This window comes from Anguilla rostrata, chromosome 11, assembly GCF_018555375.3.
Source record: "Anguilla rostrata isolate EN2019 chromosome 11, ASM1855537v3, whole genome shotgun sequence".
Lineage (NCBI taxonomy): Eukaryota > Metazoa > Chordata > Actinopteri > Anguilliformes > Anguillidae > Anguilla > Anguilla rostrata.
The window spans coordinates 30859432-30880093 of record NC_057943.1 but is presented as its reverse complement, the minus strand read 5'-3'; the positions used below and the strand labels follow the sequence as shown (position 1 = coordinate 30880093).

Below are 20662 nucleotides of genomic sequence, written 5' to 3'. Positions count from 1 at the left end.
GAAGAGCATTATGGATTAAAAGGTCAGAGGTTTGAGTAGGTTTGATTATAAATGTCTCAGTGTCCAGTAGTCAGCCTCCAGAACTGGTATTAACATGATCAGCATTTCTGCATGCAGCGAGAACATTCATGCAAAATTGCTGCTTACAGAAATCCATGGCACGAATGCTAACGCAACCCCTAATTTCCCTCAGACAACCTAACCGTAATTGTTACATGCACGGGCAGCTACGCCGCAATTTCGGGCCATCAGCATCTTTGTGTCCTGAACACCTGCGGGCATTTAGCATCTCTGCAGAAGGCTGGACAAACACTGCCTTTATCTCTTCAGCGCAGAGGTCTTAATTACAACCCGAGAACCCTGTGATTAGCGGGGTTCTGAGGCGAGCGACTCGTCGTTGCCCACTCGTTATCTCTGAGCTCGCTGTGCGTACGGCTACCGACCTTCTTCCCCCCCAGAGACACGCTAGGTCAAAGAGCCGATATGTGTGAGACGGTCTCGCGCGCTTCGTGGAAAGCAGACCCTCATTTGCGCGCAGAATGACACGCGTGGAATTGCCCTTTAGTTTTAAAATCCATTGTGTCCATGGAACTCCCTTTATTTTGTCTAAGCTCATGTATGGATGTCTAGACAAGGTTACTCATATTATTGGCTTCATAAAGCTATTTCCCCAGCGTTGCGTGACTTTAAAACTTTCCAAATGCAATTTCTACTGAAATAGCATTTTTACAGATTATATATCACAGCTCCTTCAACCAAAAACTATAAATTAGAAAGCACTTTGGAGGGAAACTTTGTAATACCGTTTCATACTGTATTAAAAGTAGCTAAACTGCAATTATACCTCCGCCCACTCTTCTCCGTCCAGATTTGTCATTTCATTTGACATCAATGGATGATCCAAATATAAAAATAAAAAAATCTTTAAGTATATAACATCATTAAAAACATAATAAACATATGAAACAATATACAAAACACATTGAATATTCACAAGTAGTGTTGTGTTTGTAGCCAAAATACAACATTGGGAATTGCTGGCCATCCCTATGCTTGCATACTTACTACTTACACTGGGTTTGTACTTCTGTTTTTGATTAGTTATGCAAACAGTTTATGTTGCCAGAGTAGCTATTTTATCCTTAATTTTGGCTGTAAAGGTGTTTTTTATGTTTGTGTATTGTACAGTTTTTCACAGTTCATCTGTTGCTGTCCTGCTGTGCACTCACCTGAAAACCAGTGTCTATTTCACACCCTACAGTCCAAACAGTATGACAGGAGTGAGTAAGTGTCTTTTAAGGGAAGAGTCTCTCTCTCTCTCTCTCTCGCCAGTTGTGTTTATCCACTGTAGTCTCCAAGTCATAGTTATCTCATAACATGACCAAGGCCATGCCGCTATTGCCCACAAAAAAAAAACAGATACTCATAACGGACATATGCACTGGATTCAGAAAAAACAAATCTCTTGAGAGTCTCTCAGCTAATCCTTGACAACTGGCGACCCTACCCAGGTGGGTGCTACACATTGGTTGTGGATGAGGAGAGTTTCCCTAATCAAGTGTTTTGAGTGTGAGAAAAAAACAATGCTTTTATGATCAATTTTGAGAAATTTCCAGAAACTTCCCCAAATTGTTTAAACCCCTGAAACTCTAAAATAGAATGATACACATAAAATTGTCTTTCAAAAAAATCCATTCTACATATTATAAGCTCTGTGAAGTTGTTTGCCCATGCGATGTAGTAGTACATTAGGCTCCATTAGCAGAAGCTCAATTCGATTACACAAAGGTTACAAGATAATTCCGTTTCCATTACTTGCCTATGAATGGGAAATAAACCAAAGGAAGGCCTTCACTAGAACTGCTATTTAATACATGCATTGAAGCAGTTGAAACTCCCCAAACTTCCTCAGACATAGTTTGCCAGTCCAAACACAAAAAGGAGTTTTTTTTTCCAAGCCATCTTTTATATAACCATAGGGTCTGCTTTATTTCCATTCCGGCCGACCTGGTTTGTTTATAAGGAGCAGAGAGTTTGGGGTAGGTGTCATATTGATTGTTTAGCCAGAGGTTTCCCTGAAGCCTCTCTTCATCTTCATCAGACTGTAACGGGCCTGTTTCTGCACTCCGAGCATCTGATTAATAAAGGAAACGACGGCGAGGGAACGCACCTAGGGGAACGAATCCTTCGAACGCTTCACAGTGTTTCCCCTCGTACAAATTAAACAAGCATACCTCTCCCGCTTTCTCAAAATAGAATCCCTGCAACGCAACCGTGGAAACAAAGAGCAGGTTTCCTTCTCTTACCAAGAATTTGTGAAAAGATTTATACCACGGTGAAGTGTCTCTTACATTGTGCACATCTTTGAATTAATACGTTTACTAATTTAGCATATATTCACCAAATGTTAATCCATATATGACATGTAATATATTCTACAATTTATGTCATTATGTTTAATAAGTCCTACCTCGATTATTTACAGCAGAAAATAACAGTAGTACTTTTATAATGAAATGCATAAGGAGAAAATATCCAGAACATTCCGCTCAATAAATGATGTCAAATGAAATCAATTAATGTATAATAAATATATCAGACTGAGTGCTTTCTCAATCCGCAGGTGGATGGCAGAAAATCATTGCTTGTTAAATATGATATGATATTTCAGCTATTATCTCCCTTGAACTGAGCACTGATCAACTTTTCATGTCAATGGGCAAGCAATTGTAACTCATTGCTATCGAGCTGTAGAAAATTACAATTGTGCAACAGCATCATAAAGAAAGCATGAATCTATTTGCCACTTCTTAAGGTTTTCAGTATTTAACCACACAGTTGGTCTTTGTCATGTTGAAATTAGCCTAATTATGTGCATGTTTGGGGAAAACATTAATACAAGGAAAGCCAAATATGTTATGTTTTGAAAACTAAGTGTATTTTGGCTTCAAACACACACCACACAACCTCAACAGTTCTGTGCATGGATATTAATGGAAATGACTTTCAAACAGCCAAAATCCAAAATTAATCCAATTACACCTAAGGAGTCTGCATTACTGCACATAAATGTCTTTCGCCATATTGGAATTCAAAAGGAACACTTATAAGTAGTCACGGATTTTACTTTTAATAGAGTAGACCTTTCGTGAAAGTGTACGTTTCCCTATTCTAATGTGCACACGCACACACACACACACACACACAGTCTCAAAAGGACACAGTCTCAGTTACAGTTTCGTGCATATTAATTAATTTAACTTTTAATGCATTTTAAACAGGCATTCACATTCAGTAATTGTTAACAGGTCTGAAGTATGTTGAATCTGAATTGTTCTCATAATGTGACATCATTGAGCAAGTTCAGTGGGGTACAGCAAAGAAACTGATCCCCATTTCTCATTTAAGTTGCTGAGACAAACACAGCCATGTGATCTGAATGGTCAAAACCAATACTGAATGAATACATGTTCATTTAAAAACATTTAACACCAACAGAAAACTGATAAACTATGAGTTGTATTTGGAAATGTGATTAAGGAGATATGAAAGTACACAAAAACTGATTATAATTAGACATGACTGTTCATCTTGAGACAAGCTTTGAGATACTCATCTCTCATTAAGGATAGTTAGGGTCTGATGGATTTCATGTGCCTTTTCAAGTTTATGTGCCTTTATACAGCAGACTGAGTGCAGTATTACTTTTATAATCAAAATATATTAAAGCATATTTAATAACAAAGAGCACACAAAACAATTGAATCCTTATACAATATGAACACCAGCATACTAAATTCCCAAAAGATTAACAACAGATGTTACATGTTCATATGGACAGGTAGCATGTGCAATAAACCTGTAAGTACTATCCACATACTTTTATTAAAACACAAGTCAGTGTGCAAATAAAGTCAATATTTTAGTGAAATACTTCTTTTAAATGGCTGAAAAGTCAAAATTCAAACAGGTAACAACCATTAACTGCACAATTTCATACACTTCAACATTAACAATAAAATCTTCAACAAGTACAAAGTATCACATTTTATTTCACCATTGTTCAATTTGTGTGAAATAAATAAAACAATTAAAATATATATAACTTCCCACAGACAAAAACATGCTGGAAGCTGAAGCTGAAAAGATAAAACCGGTAAAAACTGTGAAAATCATTTATTTATTCAAAACTTAAATGGTCACATTCAAGTGTTAGTTTTATCTCCACAAACACTTTCAGCAATTACCAATATTAACCATGATGAAAAAATGAACATTCAGATATATCAAAGGAGTGATTTGTGAATGAGTCCATGCCTCAATCTAACCACCAATCTCACCAAGCTGCTTTAAGTCCAACTCCAAGTAATACATCAAACAAGCACAGTAACATGCAATGTAACAAGTGTTACTTTCCTCCTTGTTTTACATTCATTAATTTGTTCCTGTCTCAACCGAACTAATAGTAGAATTAGAAAACTAATAAGTAGAATGCCTTCTAAATTTCATTGCTCATTGGAGTGAAACACACAGTGTGTTGCACATTGCCCATTGAATCTGGGCTCAAGTGTACTGTGTTTCTCCCTGGTGTAGGAAAAGCTCTAGATCATGGTTCTTCAACTACCTCTTCCTGGGGGCTGGATCCTTTTTTTTCAAAATGTGCACATTTCCACATAATATTTATATAAATGTATAAATAAGACATATTGCACATATGTGTAAACAAAGCAGATGTCTTCTTATAATATGCTATACTATATTATAATGTATGTATCCTTATTATTGTGTCTCTATTGGGGGTTATGCTGACATCACAGATGCAGATCTGAATTGTGTCACATTTTTCATGCACCGGAATGATACTTTTTAATTTTTCTATTTTCAATATTCAAAGAAATAATAATGAATCTATGACAGGTCACATTTGCCCCCCAGGCTGTGGGTGTGTAGCCCTGTGCTATGGCCGGTAAGCCCCAAACAATTGGGCTTGAACAAATGGTGTGTCTGCCTAACCTCCTGTACCACACTCAGTCCCCCATGACCTAGGACAGCCTCCCATTACAGCCCAGCAGGGGGCAGTGTTCGGAGGCTATATCTGCCCAGCAAAGGTGATGGGCCCAGTGGTCACACAGCTGCCCACCTGGTTGTAGCTGGACTGCTGCCCCAGAACAGCGTGCTGGGTGATGAAGCCTCCCATTGGCTGCTCAAGACTGAGGGGCTCCTCAAAACTACCCTGGCTGTAGGGATGCCGGGTGAATCGGCCGCTCTGTTTCTCCGAGGCACTCCTTGCGGGATACCTGTGATAGCCTGGTTGGTACCACCCAGTCTCTTTGCGAGCAAACCAGATGTTGCCTGCCCACAGGAGGAAGTTGAAAAAGCCAAAGACCTGGAGGGAGAGAGAAGAGGCATCAGTGGGACTGTCCCTCACGGCCCCTCTCTCTGGGTCTGTCTCTAAGGGCCTCTCTCTCTGGGTCTGTCTGTAAGGGCCACTCTCTCCAGGTCTGTCTCTCAGGGCCACTCTCTCCAGGTCTGTCTCTAAGGGCCACTCTCTCTGGGACTGTCTTAAGGGCCACTCTCTCTGGGTCTGTCTCTAAGGGCCACTCCTCTGGGTCTGTCTCTAAGGGCCACTCTCTCTGGGTCTGTCTATAAGGGCCACTCTCTCTGGGTCTGTCTCTAAGGGCCACTCTCTCTGGGTCTGTCTATAAGGGCCACTCGCTCTGGGTATGTCTATAAGGGCCACTCTCTCTGGGTCTGTCACTAAGGGCCACTCACTCTGGGACTGTCTATAAGGGCCACTCTCTCTGGGTCTGTCTCTAAGGGCCACTCTCTCTGGGTTTGTCTATAAGGGCCCCTCTCTGGGACTGTCTCACTCTGATGTCACTCTGATGCTTACATCCACACACAGACACACAGAAAGGAATCCCATGAAAAAATAAAAAGGCAGCTTTTCCCAACTTGTCACTGGAACAATGCAAACACATGAGGATACAATACATTTCATTTACACCTTGAAATTATATGTTAAAAAGTAATGTTATCAATAATAGCTACCTTGCTGCATCGGTGCCTAAATTCACTGAAAGTACATCTGGCTGACAAGCAGAAAGTCCAGGTAAAATAGTTCTGAAATTTAACCCAACCTGTCCAGTATAAACAATGCGAGTTCTGCATCTGTCTTCACCACATGTGAGTTGTTTGATTACAAATATAAAATTGTCAGCCAGAATGTCCAGACAGATTTACATTTCCCAGGCTTTGATCATTTTTACTGTAGAAAGAGCAGCAACTGCTGGCTAACGCAAACTCTGTTTTTTTTTAATATACAATGGGACCCTATGGCCCTATGTATTTTTAGACTGCAGCGCTAAAACTTCTGCCAGTTTCTATGACGACTCACCACAGAGATGTTAAGGCCTGACCAGAGAGGCTCCTGAACAGAGCTGCACTTGGCCCTGACTCTACAGGCAGAGATCAGCTGCAGCACCTTCTCAGGGTCTGTCTCCTCCTTGAGATCAGCCAAACCCTTGGCCCAGGCAGAGGCGCTCACCAGCCACGTGAAGGAGAAGACCATGGTCACAATGAAGTCCTGGTGCGGTCACAGAAGAATGAACACGTTCCTGACCGCTCACTTAATGCAACACATCACTGCATCCTTATGCAAAGGCTACATTCCAAGAAACATTTTAAGGATTGTATTCAACATCATCCTCCATCTCAGACACTTCCTACTCAGTTTCAGCCTGCTCTCTCCTCCACTTCATTGACATAATCAAAGATAGCATGAAGACCCTCATAGACTGTGAACCTTGTTTGCATGTTGAAGTATGCAGCTGCTGCTGCTGCAGCAGCATGAAATGTGGACAAGATCTCAAACAAGCCTTATGTTATTTATAGATACTGATGTTGCGAGAAATGAGTGCTTGTTGTTCATGGCACGCCCCCATAAGACAATTGAGTGCAAGATAAAATTAGTCCACATGGTACTGTACATAGAGAGAGAGAGAGAGAGAGAGAGAGAGAGAGAGACTCTTCCCTGAAAGGCACTTACTCTCACTCCTGTCATACTGTTTGGACTGTAGGGTGTGAAATAGTTACTGGTTCTCAGGTGAGTGCACAGCAGGACAGCAATAGATGAACAATGGGGAATTGTATTATACATAAACACAAAGAACACTTTTGCAGCCAAAATTAAGGATAAAATAGCTACTCTGGCAACATAAACTGTTTAAATAACTATTCAAAAACAGAAGCACTGTACAAACCCAATGATAGTAGTAAGTGAGCAATGGAAGGCAAGTACAATATTGATGACATGAAGGGTTATGGGAGAGGGTAATATCAGGTTTGGAAAAAATTATGTTTTTAAATATTTTTGTAAAAAAAAAAAAAAACACGCACACACACATTACGAGAACAACATTATGAGAAGAAATGAGCTGTCTGTGGGAGTTGGGTTGGTGTGGTTGGGGCTTTACTCAAAGTAGAATCATATTTGGGTCAGATTTAATCAACAAAACTCCTCATAATTTTATAATGCTGCATTGCATTCTATCAAAAACCTATAATATTTGCAAAGTCAATAATTGTCCCATAACATCACAGATGACAGAGACTTTCAAATTCAATAAAATGAACAGTTTTTAAATAGTTTATATAATTATTCTTGAGGTTACCATAAAGGTTGGTTTCAATAAAACTAAGTGCTATTTCTGACATATTTTTACTTGAAAGTTGGTTAAAATAGACGCTAAAACAGAAAGGTTAAACCATCATCAGTCAAATGGCATTGTGTGCTGACTGCAGTCTTTTATACATGACTGAATAAGGTCACCTCAGGTGTACAAGCTAATTAGAATGGAACTTCAAATGAACTACTAATAGCCTGTGTTCAATATGGCTTTTAATTATTCATTCTTAACTCGTGGCAGAAAAGACAAAAGTGATATAGACAATTATATAAATAAATTTAGCAGACCAATTCAGTAACTATATTAAGAGCAAATCTGGAATCAACATTTTGAACCACATCACCAGTAACCAGTGTAAAATGTAGAAGGCTACTGTTTCCAGCTACAGTACACACTTAACAGTCCTTAACCCAACAATCCCAAAACTAGCAATTCTATTTTTTTTTAAATATCATGCCATTACTGATTTTTAGCATTTGTGGAGAATAGAGAGGTTTGGTGAAAAAGTGGTGCCGATTGGCGGCTGTGACTTACGGCCACAGGCCCCCGGTTGTTCTCGCGGTACTTGTTCTGGTAGAAGATGTAGACCACGGTGGCCAGCAGGGAGTAGAGGAAGGCGAAGACGGCGGTGGTGACGAATAGTTCGGCTGAGGAGGAGAAATCCCCGTCCAGGAACAGCCGCTCCCGCCTGTTCCCTTCACACAAGGGGGCATCAAAGTACACCTGGTACAACCTGCCACAGCCCAGCGGGGAAAGGGAACAGCACATATTTCAATGAATCAACACCATTAGAACTTCTGCACAGCACACCAAAGTGATATAGCTAGTTGCTATAGGTGGGGCTATCATCAGATCCATTGTTAATATTGTAGTATAGTTACAAAGCTACAAGTTGCAATATGGTTAGTGCTTATAGGTAGCACCACAGTCTAGTAGTATGAAAATTAGCATTCTAGCTAAGGGTACTGGCTAGTGTTCACAGTCTTATAATGGAAACCATATTTGGCTGGTCTGTTCGTCTTGGGAAAAATCTGGACAGATGATAAGGAACGTGGGAGTCCATGAACCTGTTTGAGAAAAAAGGTCCTGCATTATTGTAATTTTGGGAGGGGAGGGAGGAGGAGCAGAGATTTCTGCTGCTTCTCGTTGGCTGTTGTCAGCTGTTCCCTCCCACAGCCAGGAACACAGGACCGTGGAGAGCGACAGTATCACACACAGGCATGCTCATCTGAGGCTCATCAGCAGTCAGCTCAGGTCCTGCCCCCTGCCTTCATTAGACTGGTTGTAAAGCCTCTGTGCCTTAAGAGGCCTTTCTCTTTCCCCAGATCTTAGGATCTCTACAAGAGCTTGCTGTGGGAGATGATTTTTTTCTGTTGTTTGCAATTTTTGTCATATTTTTTGTTTGACCAATTAATTAAATTAGAAATACATTGCATTTAAATCCACTGTTTGCCCTCATTTGGGTGCTTTCTTGATCAGTCACTAAGATGCAGAGTGACTCCCAACACCCCGCCACAATTATGCAATATATCATTTTTAAAAATGATAATGAATCTTGGTCTCATCTGTCCACAAGACCATTTTCCAGAACTTTTCGGAACTTCTTAGCAAACTGTGACCTGGCCATCCTGATTTTGCGGCTAACTAATGGCTTACATCTGTAGCCTCTGTAGGTCTGTTTGTGAAGGCTTCTACAGAGTCACAGACACATCCACACCTGCCTCCTGAAAAGTGTTAATCGCCTGTTGAACAGGTGTTTGGGGTTTTTTCTTCATTATGCTGATAATTCTTTGGTCATCAATGGTAGAGGTCTTCCTTAGCCTACCAGGCTCCTTGCAATTAGTGACCTGACCAGTGGTCTCTTTCTTTTTAATGATGTTCCAAACAGTTTATTTTGGTAAGCCTAAGGTTTAGCCTATGACTCTAGTTTTCCTATTTCTCAGTCTCATAATGGCTTTCTTGACTTTCACTGACACAACTCTGGTCCTCATGTGGACAAATACCAATAACTGACTGCAAAAAACAGGGATAGAGAGCTCCAGAAACAATCATAAGCCTTGTTTGTGGGCTACCATATGAAAGAGGGTATTTCAGTAATAATTGATATTCTGCTCTATATCCAGTACCCATCAGCATGACACAAAGCCATAAGCAACACATTTTCTTAGGTGAAAAAGCAGGGGATTTTCTATAGAAGGCAAATTGGCTCTATGCATGCAATGCTTTGCGTTTGTCTCAGACAGTACAGTATTTCCTGTTTAAGTGCATCTTTACACATAGGACAGACGGCATCTGGGGTGTAGTCGAGGTTGTACTCATTTACTTTAGCAGGGTGTTTGTGTTGAGTTTAGGTCTAGCACCCTGTCATACCCACTTGAAACTGCTTGACAAAGTCTCTCAGTCATTCACTCAGAATGAGAAGGCACAATGTAACGTTAAGTATTAACCTATATGAACCAGCCTTTCTTATTTACATAAATGTATCATTTCCCATGTTCTTTTTGTCAGATTAGGCCAAACTGTTAATCTATATTTTACATTTTAAGTCAATGATGTTCTTCAAATTCAGTAAACCTGTGCTCTTGTGTATTGTTCTATAAAAAATAGAACAATACACTCACTCAATCACCCAGTTCGCCACACCATCCTAATATACACACACCCTCCAATACATGCAATGCCCTCAACTTAAGCACCATAAAACACACTGTTTCATCAGCCGACAGCGTAACACCCACTGTATCAGTCGCCTCGCCCAGTACTGTCGCAGACATAGAACAAGTCATTGATGCAGATGCAGTCACACTGTGTGATTCTAACAGAGGAAGTTTCTAAGGGAAATACTCTTGTTCTCAGGCATGAAAGCAAAAAAAAGTTATGGTGCCCAACTGCTCTTTGAGAGATGCTGAACAAAGGCTCAGCACTCATTCATACTGCCACCAATGACCTGATGACACAAAGAGGAGACATGGCTGCCGCAAACAGGCAACACAGCAGAAAGGATCACCATGTCCACCCTACTGTCACATGGAGACGCCCCATTCCACATCATCCAGACCATCAATGCAGAGCTATGGAGAGGCACAGTGTGCGCCTGACCTGGGATTTTCGGAGCACATTCAACTGAACAAGCAGGACATCAAAGACTTTTCCAAGGTGCTGAAGGACACTGCCCCGGGACACCTTACACAGAGAACCGGAATCCTACCACTGCCACCCCACAGCAGTTTCCAACCAATGAGACCCCGACGCTCCCTAACACTGAGAGCCCCCACACAGCAAATCAACTGCAGCGCCGTGAATATCAGGAAACCAGAGCACACAACTGGACCAGACCTAAAAGTAGACCCCATCCAACTAGAACAAGGAGCACAGCCAGAGCGCTATGCAGCTGTAGCTTCGAGAGCACTGAACCCTGCAGCATCGGAACTGAACTTGATTATTGATCTACTACATACCATCTGCTCAAAACCTCTGAAATAATAATAGGAAAACTGTATGTATGCATTATCAGTAAAAATGTGCTGTATGGAAATATTACGATATTACTTTAAATTAATTTATTCATTAATTTTACTTGCTTAGAATATGTATTAATTTTGAAGTGTTGGAACAGTCATTAATGAGAATGTTATACTGCTAATGTCAAAACAACATAAACCATAAACTAAATGTTTCTATAAATAAAATTAAAACTTTAAAATAAAAGAGATGGACTATATCAGCACAGCAGGAAACCACCACCTCTTTGGGTATGAGTCTTTGTGCCACACTCCCATTACAGCACAGCTGAACAGCCACAACAGTGTGGTTAATAAAAGCGGAAAACAGGTAATGCATCTCTGTAAAGGACTTAGTCCGTATACAGTCAACGCAAGGACCAGGGGGAATTTTCCTGATAGATTCACATAATAGTTCAAGATTAGGTAGTAGTGTGGTAGAATATGGCATTACTAACACTGATCCAAAATATATAAAGCAATTTTTTGTCAGGGCGTAAACCCATTATTTGGCCACTGTCAAGCCAGTCTTTATTTAAAATGGATCAACAAAGACTCAACAATAACCCAGCTGAGAAACGGATCCCCTTGAGATCACTGTATATTTGGACAAATACCAGCAAAGAAAAACGACAAAGCTAACATGACTAATACAAAAATTATCAATAAAAAACTTTCAAACAGCATGGAACCAATTTGACTCAAATGGAAAAAATTATATGACTAATTGTATCGTTAGCAAATGTTATGAAACACTGGCGTTGTTAGCAAATGTTATAAAACAAAACAATAAAACAATCCAAAAAAGTTACGACAACAACAAAAAAACACAGAGAGCCCACTGAACAAGAGCTATGCCTCAAGCACTCACTGGTACTGAAAACATATATGCAAATTCTATGTAATAAAAAAACATCAAAACACAACTGAAAAATTTAACCAAATAGAGGAGGCAATTAACGAAAATAGTTATGGAATTGATATTTAAAACTGATGACCAACAGCAAAAACAAGAACTGGCAATTCAAAATGGAACCAAATGGAGGACTTATTTTGATCATTTGAACTGAGAACATACGCAGTGCAAAGGTCGCTGCACAGACCAGAGAGAGTGCACAAAGTTTAGAGACCACTTTGCACCCGAAAGAGATTACACAAAGAAAGAGAGAGACCACAGGGCAGCTAAGAGAGAGTACACTAAGTATAGAGAGAGACCACTGTTCAGCTCAGAGAGAGCACATATATATGTATCACCTCCAGTCACAGGGTTCAGACTTGTGGTAGCATAACCTAGTTTAAGATCCTCCACAGAGAACCATATAAATCAATGCCTAACTACAGGAAAAAGCTGACTGATAGTTCAGGAGAGAAGGACATACTGTACTCCCCTTCTCCACAACTCCCTCTCCAAAAGAAGTTCAGTTTGTACCCAGGGAAGACAATGAAACAAGCCTACAAACTGCACATCAAGACCTTTTCCAGCTACCTTCGAAAGATTTCATCTTTTCAGAAAAACACAGGTGTGCCTGTGCATATACCTCCAAAGATTCTGCGAGGGAAGTTCTTACCCGTCTGTGACACAGCTTCCTCTCAGATCTCAGGAATAGCTGTTTGACAGTGGTAGGCTTAGCAACGCATACTCACAGAAGCATACATCAGGGCACTGCTTCAGGCTTTAAATAAGCCATAAAGCAGGAGCTCTGCTGATACAGCGATGTTTCAGCAGATATTTTTCATACAGCTTAGATTTCTAAGTGCAGAGAATAACTGCTGAACTATTCAAAGACTGTCAGCGTCTAGAGCACCAAAACAGTTGTAACAGAATAGAATTTCTCTTATATTTTCGTGTCTTTTCATTTCTTGGACTGTGAAAATTCTCCTGTATAGCCATGGGCAGGTATAATTTAAGAGATTTATTTAACAGATACTGTGGCCCAGAGCTAAACTGGATTCATACCATACTTTTCTAACAGTGACAAATATGGGGTGATTCTGATGTGCAAACAATTGCTGGCCTTGTAGAATGAAAGACTGTTGTTCTTGTGAGACATTCATAAACAGCCATGACCTGTGCAAAAAATGAAATCTGGCAGGTAAATGTTGAGAGACGTAAAATCCACATAATGTATCAATGAAAAACAATATATGAAGACACCGATTTAAAGGTCTTGTAACTGTGTCAAAAGTGGCTCAAAACTGAAATAAATAAATAAAAAGCTTGACTGGCCATATGTTTTTTAAAGAGTTGTTTATAATAGGATATTAACAAAGCATTAACTTTTTAAGACAGCTCATTCAGAAGACTATAGTCTTCACATGAAAAATGATAGTTAATGAAAATAACATCTAAAAATAAAACAGCTAACATGCATAGAAAAATAAGTAATGGAAATGAAGAATTCAAATAGCTGAACTTATGTTCATATAATATTTTAAGACAAGATACAAATAAAAACCTCATACAACCTTTAACTCTTATCACAATAAAAAAAAATAAAAAGAACATATTTATAGATTATCTGAGTGCACTGTTCTCAGTAAGAACATATAAAATGGAAGGCTTTCCTGCAAATGCCAGCCAGCTGGAGGTGAACCCTGTTTGATTTTGATTTCGACAGAGAGCCAGCATGCCGTGCCAGAATGAAGCATTCTAATTACCGCTGTGGGTGCTGGCGTGCTGGCGTGCTGGGGGGGTGGGGGAGGTGGGGGGGGACCGCTCAGAGGAATGCCAGATTTTGGAGACACCACTTACACGTGAACAAAGGGACGTTAATGCCACACCGTCTGTGCCTGAAGAGACCCCTGCCTGTTTTCAACCAATCAGGGACAGGTTCTGTGAGGACACTGACCTTGCTTACACTCAAATCACATACTGCTGACAAATTGAGTTGCTGTAAGTCTGTTAGATGCAATTGTCTGTTCGCACACCAGTCACAATGAACTGTATACCCAATTCTGTTAAGGCCTAGATCGCATTTCTTGTGGTTGTTGCGCTCAGCATTGTGTCTGACCTGACTGGCAGGTTCCCTCGTGACTCCCAATCACTTTTCGCGAGAGGTTATTTTGGATTTAGGATGCCAGTAAGATGTTGATTTCAGGAGAGGAATGTTCACATTAAAATCTCATGGTGGAGAAACCTGACCCAGACTACCAGGTAGCTCAGATCAGATTAAGATAAATCCAATTGTTATATGATTTATTGTGTTCTGTCTGTAGTCATCAACAAAAATGAGATTTTAAGAAACTGGATATGTGTGGCATATAAAGAAATGTGAACAGGACCGTATCAGACAAAAAATGAATACAATTTTTTTTACATTATCACAATACCACACAACTTTACTTTCTGCATTCTCATATGCTGTATTCAGTAAGTAAAAGTGCACGCCAGTGCTTCCAGGACATGCAAAGTTACAGCATATTTTACATGTCAGGGTTGTGATCCTTCGCCGTGCGGAGGGAGCGGATCGGAAATGTGTCACAAAGCCAGCGCCTGGTGGCGAGGCTCTCAGCCAGGTCCTTCAGAAAGCTCATGGTGAATGTGCCTAGTGACGAGCGCTGGAGTGCCCGCGCGGGACGGGGCTCGAGAGCCGGCTGGGATTTCACACGACCGAACGAAGCCACTCACCTCGCAGCCTTTACCGCAGAAAATGAGCAAAGAGCTACGTTTTTGAGGAAAAGTTAGTGAAGAGCTATACTGACGAACTTTCAGGCAGATCTATGAACATTCCGCACAAACGTAAAGCAGTTTTGTTGTATAAAAGTAAGCATCAAGATTACTTATGTAGGAGTAATGTGATTCTAGCATGTGTGATAAGACAATAAGGCACTAACTTTGGCACATTAGCCTTAATGCATAGGCATTTGCAAGGAGGAGATAATGGAAATCAACCACCTAATATGATTTAAACAGGCTGGCAGTAGTCCCATTTTAGATGAGTTTTCCTGTTATTTAATGCATGTGAAAAACATATCTTACTTCATTTGAGCCAGCCTGGACATAGCTCACCAAGAGGCATCAGAAGCAACAGCCTGAGTGTATTACAAAAAGGAGAGTTTTTTTAGAATATCGCTAATAAATGTCTCAGCTGCCATTTGCATTACCCTTGGTTTGCATAAGAAAATCAAAGATTAGCACATTCTGAGCACTCCTTTGCAGAAAAACGAAAACGCATAATACAACCTGAAACCATAGACTGTAGAAAAAATATGGACGAAGTGACTCTGACATCACCCACTGACTTTCCATGGGCTTGTGCACAAGCTTCTGATCTGTCTGTGTTTCTGAACAGCATGTTCTGCCTTTGTATCAGTCAAATGAGCAATGACAGGGCTGCTGTGGAGCTGGAAGGAGATATTGTTTCTTCGGAGATTACATATTATACAGTAAAGTCGAGTAGCATACTTAGTGGAGATGCCTTGGAAAAATGCAACCTATGCAATCTCATGTCAGGCAATACTTTTGATGTTGGAAGAGATCAAAGAAACTGGATGCTGGAACAACTTCAACCTTTTAGAACATTGCCATAATATATGTTACTTCCTTTGTGTTTTGGCACTAGTTCATTTCCTGGAAAATTCTATAGAGAATGTAATGTATTTATGTTGTGAACTGAAATGCAATTCATTTAAAAATTAATTTCATTTCAATTACTTTTTCAAATTTTCAGGAATCTTCTGAATTGATGCAATCAAAATACATTTGAATTCAACTCTGGTGGGGCTATTCTGATAGAATGTACATTTTTTTGTTATTTATCCTGACCACTCATGCCCTGATAATGAAGCCAACAGCTCTCAGGTCCTAATAAAGACAGAAGCTCTCAGGTCCTAATAATGAGGTCAACAGCTCTCAGGTATGTATAATGAAGGCAACAGCTGTCAGGTCCTGATAATGAAGCCAACAGCTCTCAGGTCCCGATAATGGAGACAACAGCTCTCAGGTCCTGATAATGAAGCCAGCAGCTCTCAGGTCTTGATAATGAAGCTAATGCCACTCAGGTCATGATAATGATGGCATTAGCCCTCGGGTCCTGATAATGAAGCCTACAGGTCCTGATAATGTAGCCAGCAGCCTACAGGTCCTGATAATGGAGCCAGCAGCTCTCAGGTCCTTATAATGAGGTCAGTAGCTCTCAGGTCCTTATAATAAAAACAGAAGAATGTGGGTAATAATAATGGAGCCAGCTCTTGGGTCCCAGGCATTGTGCACATCTGTCTCAGCAATACGGATGAGCCACATAGCTCTTACACACTGTGGGTGTGTGCATCTTTGCATCTGCACAAATTCATGGCTGTTTAAGAAGAAAAGTGGACATTTGGATTATGAAGTAGATATTAATAGGTGTGCCCAGACTGCACTTGGAGAGCTAGTTTAGGGTGGGGGAGAGGGGAGTCCTTTTATAAACCACTTAAACAAGAGGCAGATTTATTCCTGAAACAATGTTCCTAACAGCACTGCTCATATGTGTAAAACAGAGTCATCTGTATCACATGCTTTGTTTCATGTTCATGACAATAGTATTCAAATATGAGCGATGTAATACCTTCCATTTGAGCATGTGTAGTGCTTGTTCCTACCTGAATGGATATGCAAAGTTGATGGTGATACTGTAGTTGCTCTCTGTCTTGTTGAGGCAGTCCATGCTAACCTGCAGCAGACCAGAGTACCCTCCACATGTTGCAAAAGCACAAATGGCAAAAAGCTGTGGGAAAAAAAGAACAGTGTTAAACATGCCCGCAATCCTGCATTACAGTGAACAGCACATCCCAGAACCTACTCGCAAAACCTACATTACAGCTAACCGCACATCTCAGAATCTAGTCATAAACATGTGTATCTGCTAACAGCACATTGCAGAGCCTATTCACAAAGTTATGGTGATCAGACCTGTATCAAATATGTATTTACATCGTACTTGGCGAATAAATAATTTTGATTTTGATTTAAATATTTCAGATGCTGATAAATTTTTGAAACAAGACACACTACCAACAAAAACTTCATTAAATGAAAGGAGGATATTGACTAGAGTTGAACTCCTTATTTATTGCCCTCTTTATTAACACAAGCCAGAAAATGGCATACCCAAAATAAAATGCATACTATTCTTGAACCTGTTTCAATACAGGCATAAACCTGGTCTCTTCTGAAGGGGTAACCCTTGGGAGTTCGTTTTCCGAGAGTCATAATTACTCTAAATATTATTGAAACTAAGTAACAGAAGCTCAAACACAGTGCACGTGGATTTTTTCTCAACTAAAAGGTTTAGTTTTTTTTGGATATAGTTGCTTGAGGCTGTGTCTGGTGGGCTTAGAAACATAATGCAGACACTGCCACAATGCCGGACAAATCCAGGCTCAAATTGGCTGACAATAGTGTGCCAACAAAAATTAGCATTCTGCATTGTTTTTTTTTCTGAGCTATGTCTAGGCAGGTTTCCAAAAAAGCCATTTGGGGACTCCAAAAGAGCACTTGGTAACCAAATGATATTATGGGTTATTAGAGGTGCAGAATTCTATATACTTTATACTATATGCTCATGGAAGAAGTAGTGGCTTGCTTGCTTTCCCCCTTCTTGTAACCCTCCCCAACCTGCCTCTCCTTGCTCTCGCCTAACAACCTCTGGCAGCAACAGGTCAGCAAGATTGTAGAAAATAAATTAATTGGCTATCCAGTTTACTAATCCATTGATTATGGTCCATTCCATATCTGCCATTCCAATCACACCACACTCATACTTAACCATTAATAAAACACTCACTTTGCAGTATATACTATTTACTCTGGCTCTAGCTGGAGTTACTCACTTGTAGCTCCAAGCAAAATGGAGGTGCTCGCAACAATCAAATCCGTTCAGAGAGACTGTATTTCTTTTCCTCCGCTTAGATACTACTAGGCTAAGTTTCATCTTCATTAGAAAGATGTGTGCTGTTCTCCAGCGAGGTACATAGCTTCAGTCACTGAAATACCACGACATCTTTTCCTCACACAGCTGACGATCACATGGTGTGAATTCACGCTTAGTTCAATAACTATCTAAACAGAAGCTACTGCTAAACACACTTTACGACTATAAGAGCTGAACATATTTAGAAACTGTAACAATATTTATTCAGCAATATCCATCTTAATCTTGCTGCGATGCCTAAGACTCTGGGAACATGGGCGGCACTGGCTGGTCGATTCAGTATGAAACTTGAATGAAAGGCTATTTGTGGTAATGAGGACCCGGTTGTGCATAGTTGCATAAAAAATTAGACAGCTGGTCTTCTTAAATGGAAATTTGCAAATTGCAATATATAGGCTATGTAGCCTACATTTGTTGGTGTAACCAACGGAAGTCCCAGAGAGGTTTTGTATTTTAATTTTATTTATTTTCGTATTGTGATTTTATTTTTAATATTTTATGAATTTATAATACAATGAACCTATCTTTACTTAATTATCATGCTTATAGTACATTCTCTTGATTTCCTACACGAGTGGGTTGAGTACATTCTCCTAATTTCCTTCTCTGGTGGGTTGTGTCCATTCTTCTGATTTCCTACAGGGGTGGGTTGAGTACATTCTCCTAATTTCCTACTGTGGTGGGTTGTGTCCATTCTTCTGACTTCCTACAGGGGTGGGTTGAGTACATTCTCCTAATTTCCTACTGTGGTGGGTTGTGTCCATTCTTCTGACTTCCTACAGGGGTGGGTTGAGTACATTTTCCTTATTTCCCATTGGGCTGGGTTGAGTACATTCCTCCTATTTCTCATAGGGCTGGGTTGAGTACATTCTCCTTCTCTCCCACAGGGATGGGTTGAGTACATTTTCATGTTTTTCTGCAGGGCTGGTTTGAGGGCTCACTGAAAAAATCCCCACTTGACTAATTTGTTTGGGAAAACGGTTAATTTGGCTGGGTTTCAGCGCACGTCCTGGGACGTTTTCACACAGCTGGGTTGAGAATATATTCTGGAAATCTGTCATACGATTTGGCCCCTCAACAGCTGCCTGGCAGTTCTTCTGGGCTGCATGAAATGTCTTTTCATGGACTTCTCTAGCAAGGGAATTATAATTATTCACTTATTCAATGTTTTTTTGTCTCAAGAACTTCGCATTTTCAATTTTGAATATATTAACTGAGTTCATTTGTTGAGCAGTCAGAGGACTTCTTGGGGGCCGGAGGCATTTCCATGCTAAACCCCACACTTTCCACCTCTGGAGTCCAGCAGAGACCAGAAACTGAGCTGAGTAAGTCCAGTTTTGTGGTTTCTACCTGAATCTAATGAACAGGTACAGAACTATGGCCTTGCATCTTCCTGGATCTGAGTGTACAATCACTTCTTTAATGGGTGCTAATTCTTTTACCTTTTGTATTCACTATTTTACTCCTCCTCCATACATTGCCCAAGATAAGAATCTCTGCTATATAAATGTGAAGTAAATCAAAAGTATCAATGCTACACAAATGGGTTCAGAGTCACAGCCCTGGGCTGATTCTAAGATCTGCTGCTAAACAGATCTGGAGGTGCTGCTCCTGCCTGGTTATCATCCATTCGCTCAGGCTGTGCTCTTGTGAAACATAATTTGAGCGTGCGCTGAGACACCTACTTTAACTGAAGATGTATTATCTGCTAGAGCCTACCAGCCAAGCCACCGCTCCTGTGAAGCAGGTTTAATTCCAGTCAGTGGCAGTGAGACTCCTCAGAGGCCAGTGATTGCCATCAGGTGGTAATCGTTTTAGTTCATTTTATTACTTCGTGCTTCCACTGAAATGAATGGGGGCGAGCGGAGCGAGGCACCAATATTTCCGCTTGTGCAATCAGTCACGTACAGTAACGTGCATTCTGCAAAGCGTGCTGCTCCGAAATGGATTTTTAATGAATTGTTAGCAATATGGCCTGAAGATACACAGTGCTGTGGCACAGCTCAAGTGCAAACGCTTTACCAAAATACCTTTATGTTCATTGTTCCTTTAAATTCCTATAACATATAAAGAATGTTCTTTTTTTTGTTTGTTTGTTTGTTTGTTTGTTGGGGTAAATGATTTAGACTAGGAGTGTCCAATTTTATCCGAAAAGGGCATCATTTTCATATAAGACCGAACACTCCTGATTTTTACATTCCTGCACTGTTAAAAAAAGTAACAGACATATATTATGCATATAATGTTTCAGGCTAATTTCCTACCCCTGTCCATAATAAAGATTTTGTGGTAAAAACACTATTGATGATGCAAAAGGGTTCATTACCTACCTGAACCTCTTCATTCCCAGAAACCCACTATTATTCATCGCATAAACTCAAGATAAAATGGGCGTTATAGGTCACCTATGACTGCACTTTGAAAAATCACCCACAAATTAACACATCAATTCCCATTTATATCCATTTCTGTCTTAACATTAACTTGTTGCTGTTCCATTGATTCATCTCAGTAGTTCCACAGAGGACATTCACCCTCCCTGCACATGTGTAGACACTAAAGA

At 40.2% G+C, this 20662-nt stretch overlaps 1 protein-coding gene across 2 annotated transcripts in view; it reads right to left on the bottom strand.

Moving 5' to 3' along the window:
- Nucleotides 1–3243: 3243 nt before the first annotated feature.
- Nucleotides 3244–20662, bottom strand: part of LOC135234590 (synaptoporin-like) — a 29899-nt gene continuing 12480 nt past the window's right edge. For both annotated transcript variants that reach the window (XM_064299340.1, XM_064299341.1), the window contains exons 2-5: nucleotides 16769–16893; nucleotides 8223–8421; nucleotides 6398–6586; nucleotides 3244–5386 (exon numbers count right to left, since the gene is read on the bottom strand). In XM_064299340.1, coding sequence (XP_064155410.1) covers nucleotides 5090–5386; nucleotides 6398–6586; nucleotides 8223–8421; nucleotides 16769–16893 — 810 coding nt within the window. In that variant the 3' untranslated portion in view covers nucleotides 3244–5089. The remainder of the gene's footprint in view (nucleotides 5387–6397; nucleotides 6587–8222; nucleotides 8422–16768; nucleotides 16894–20662) is intronic.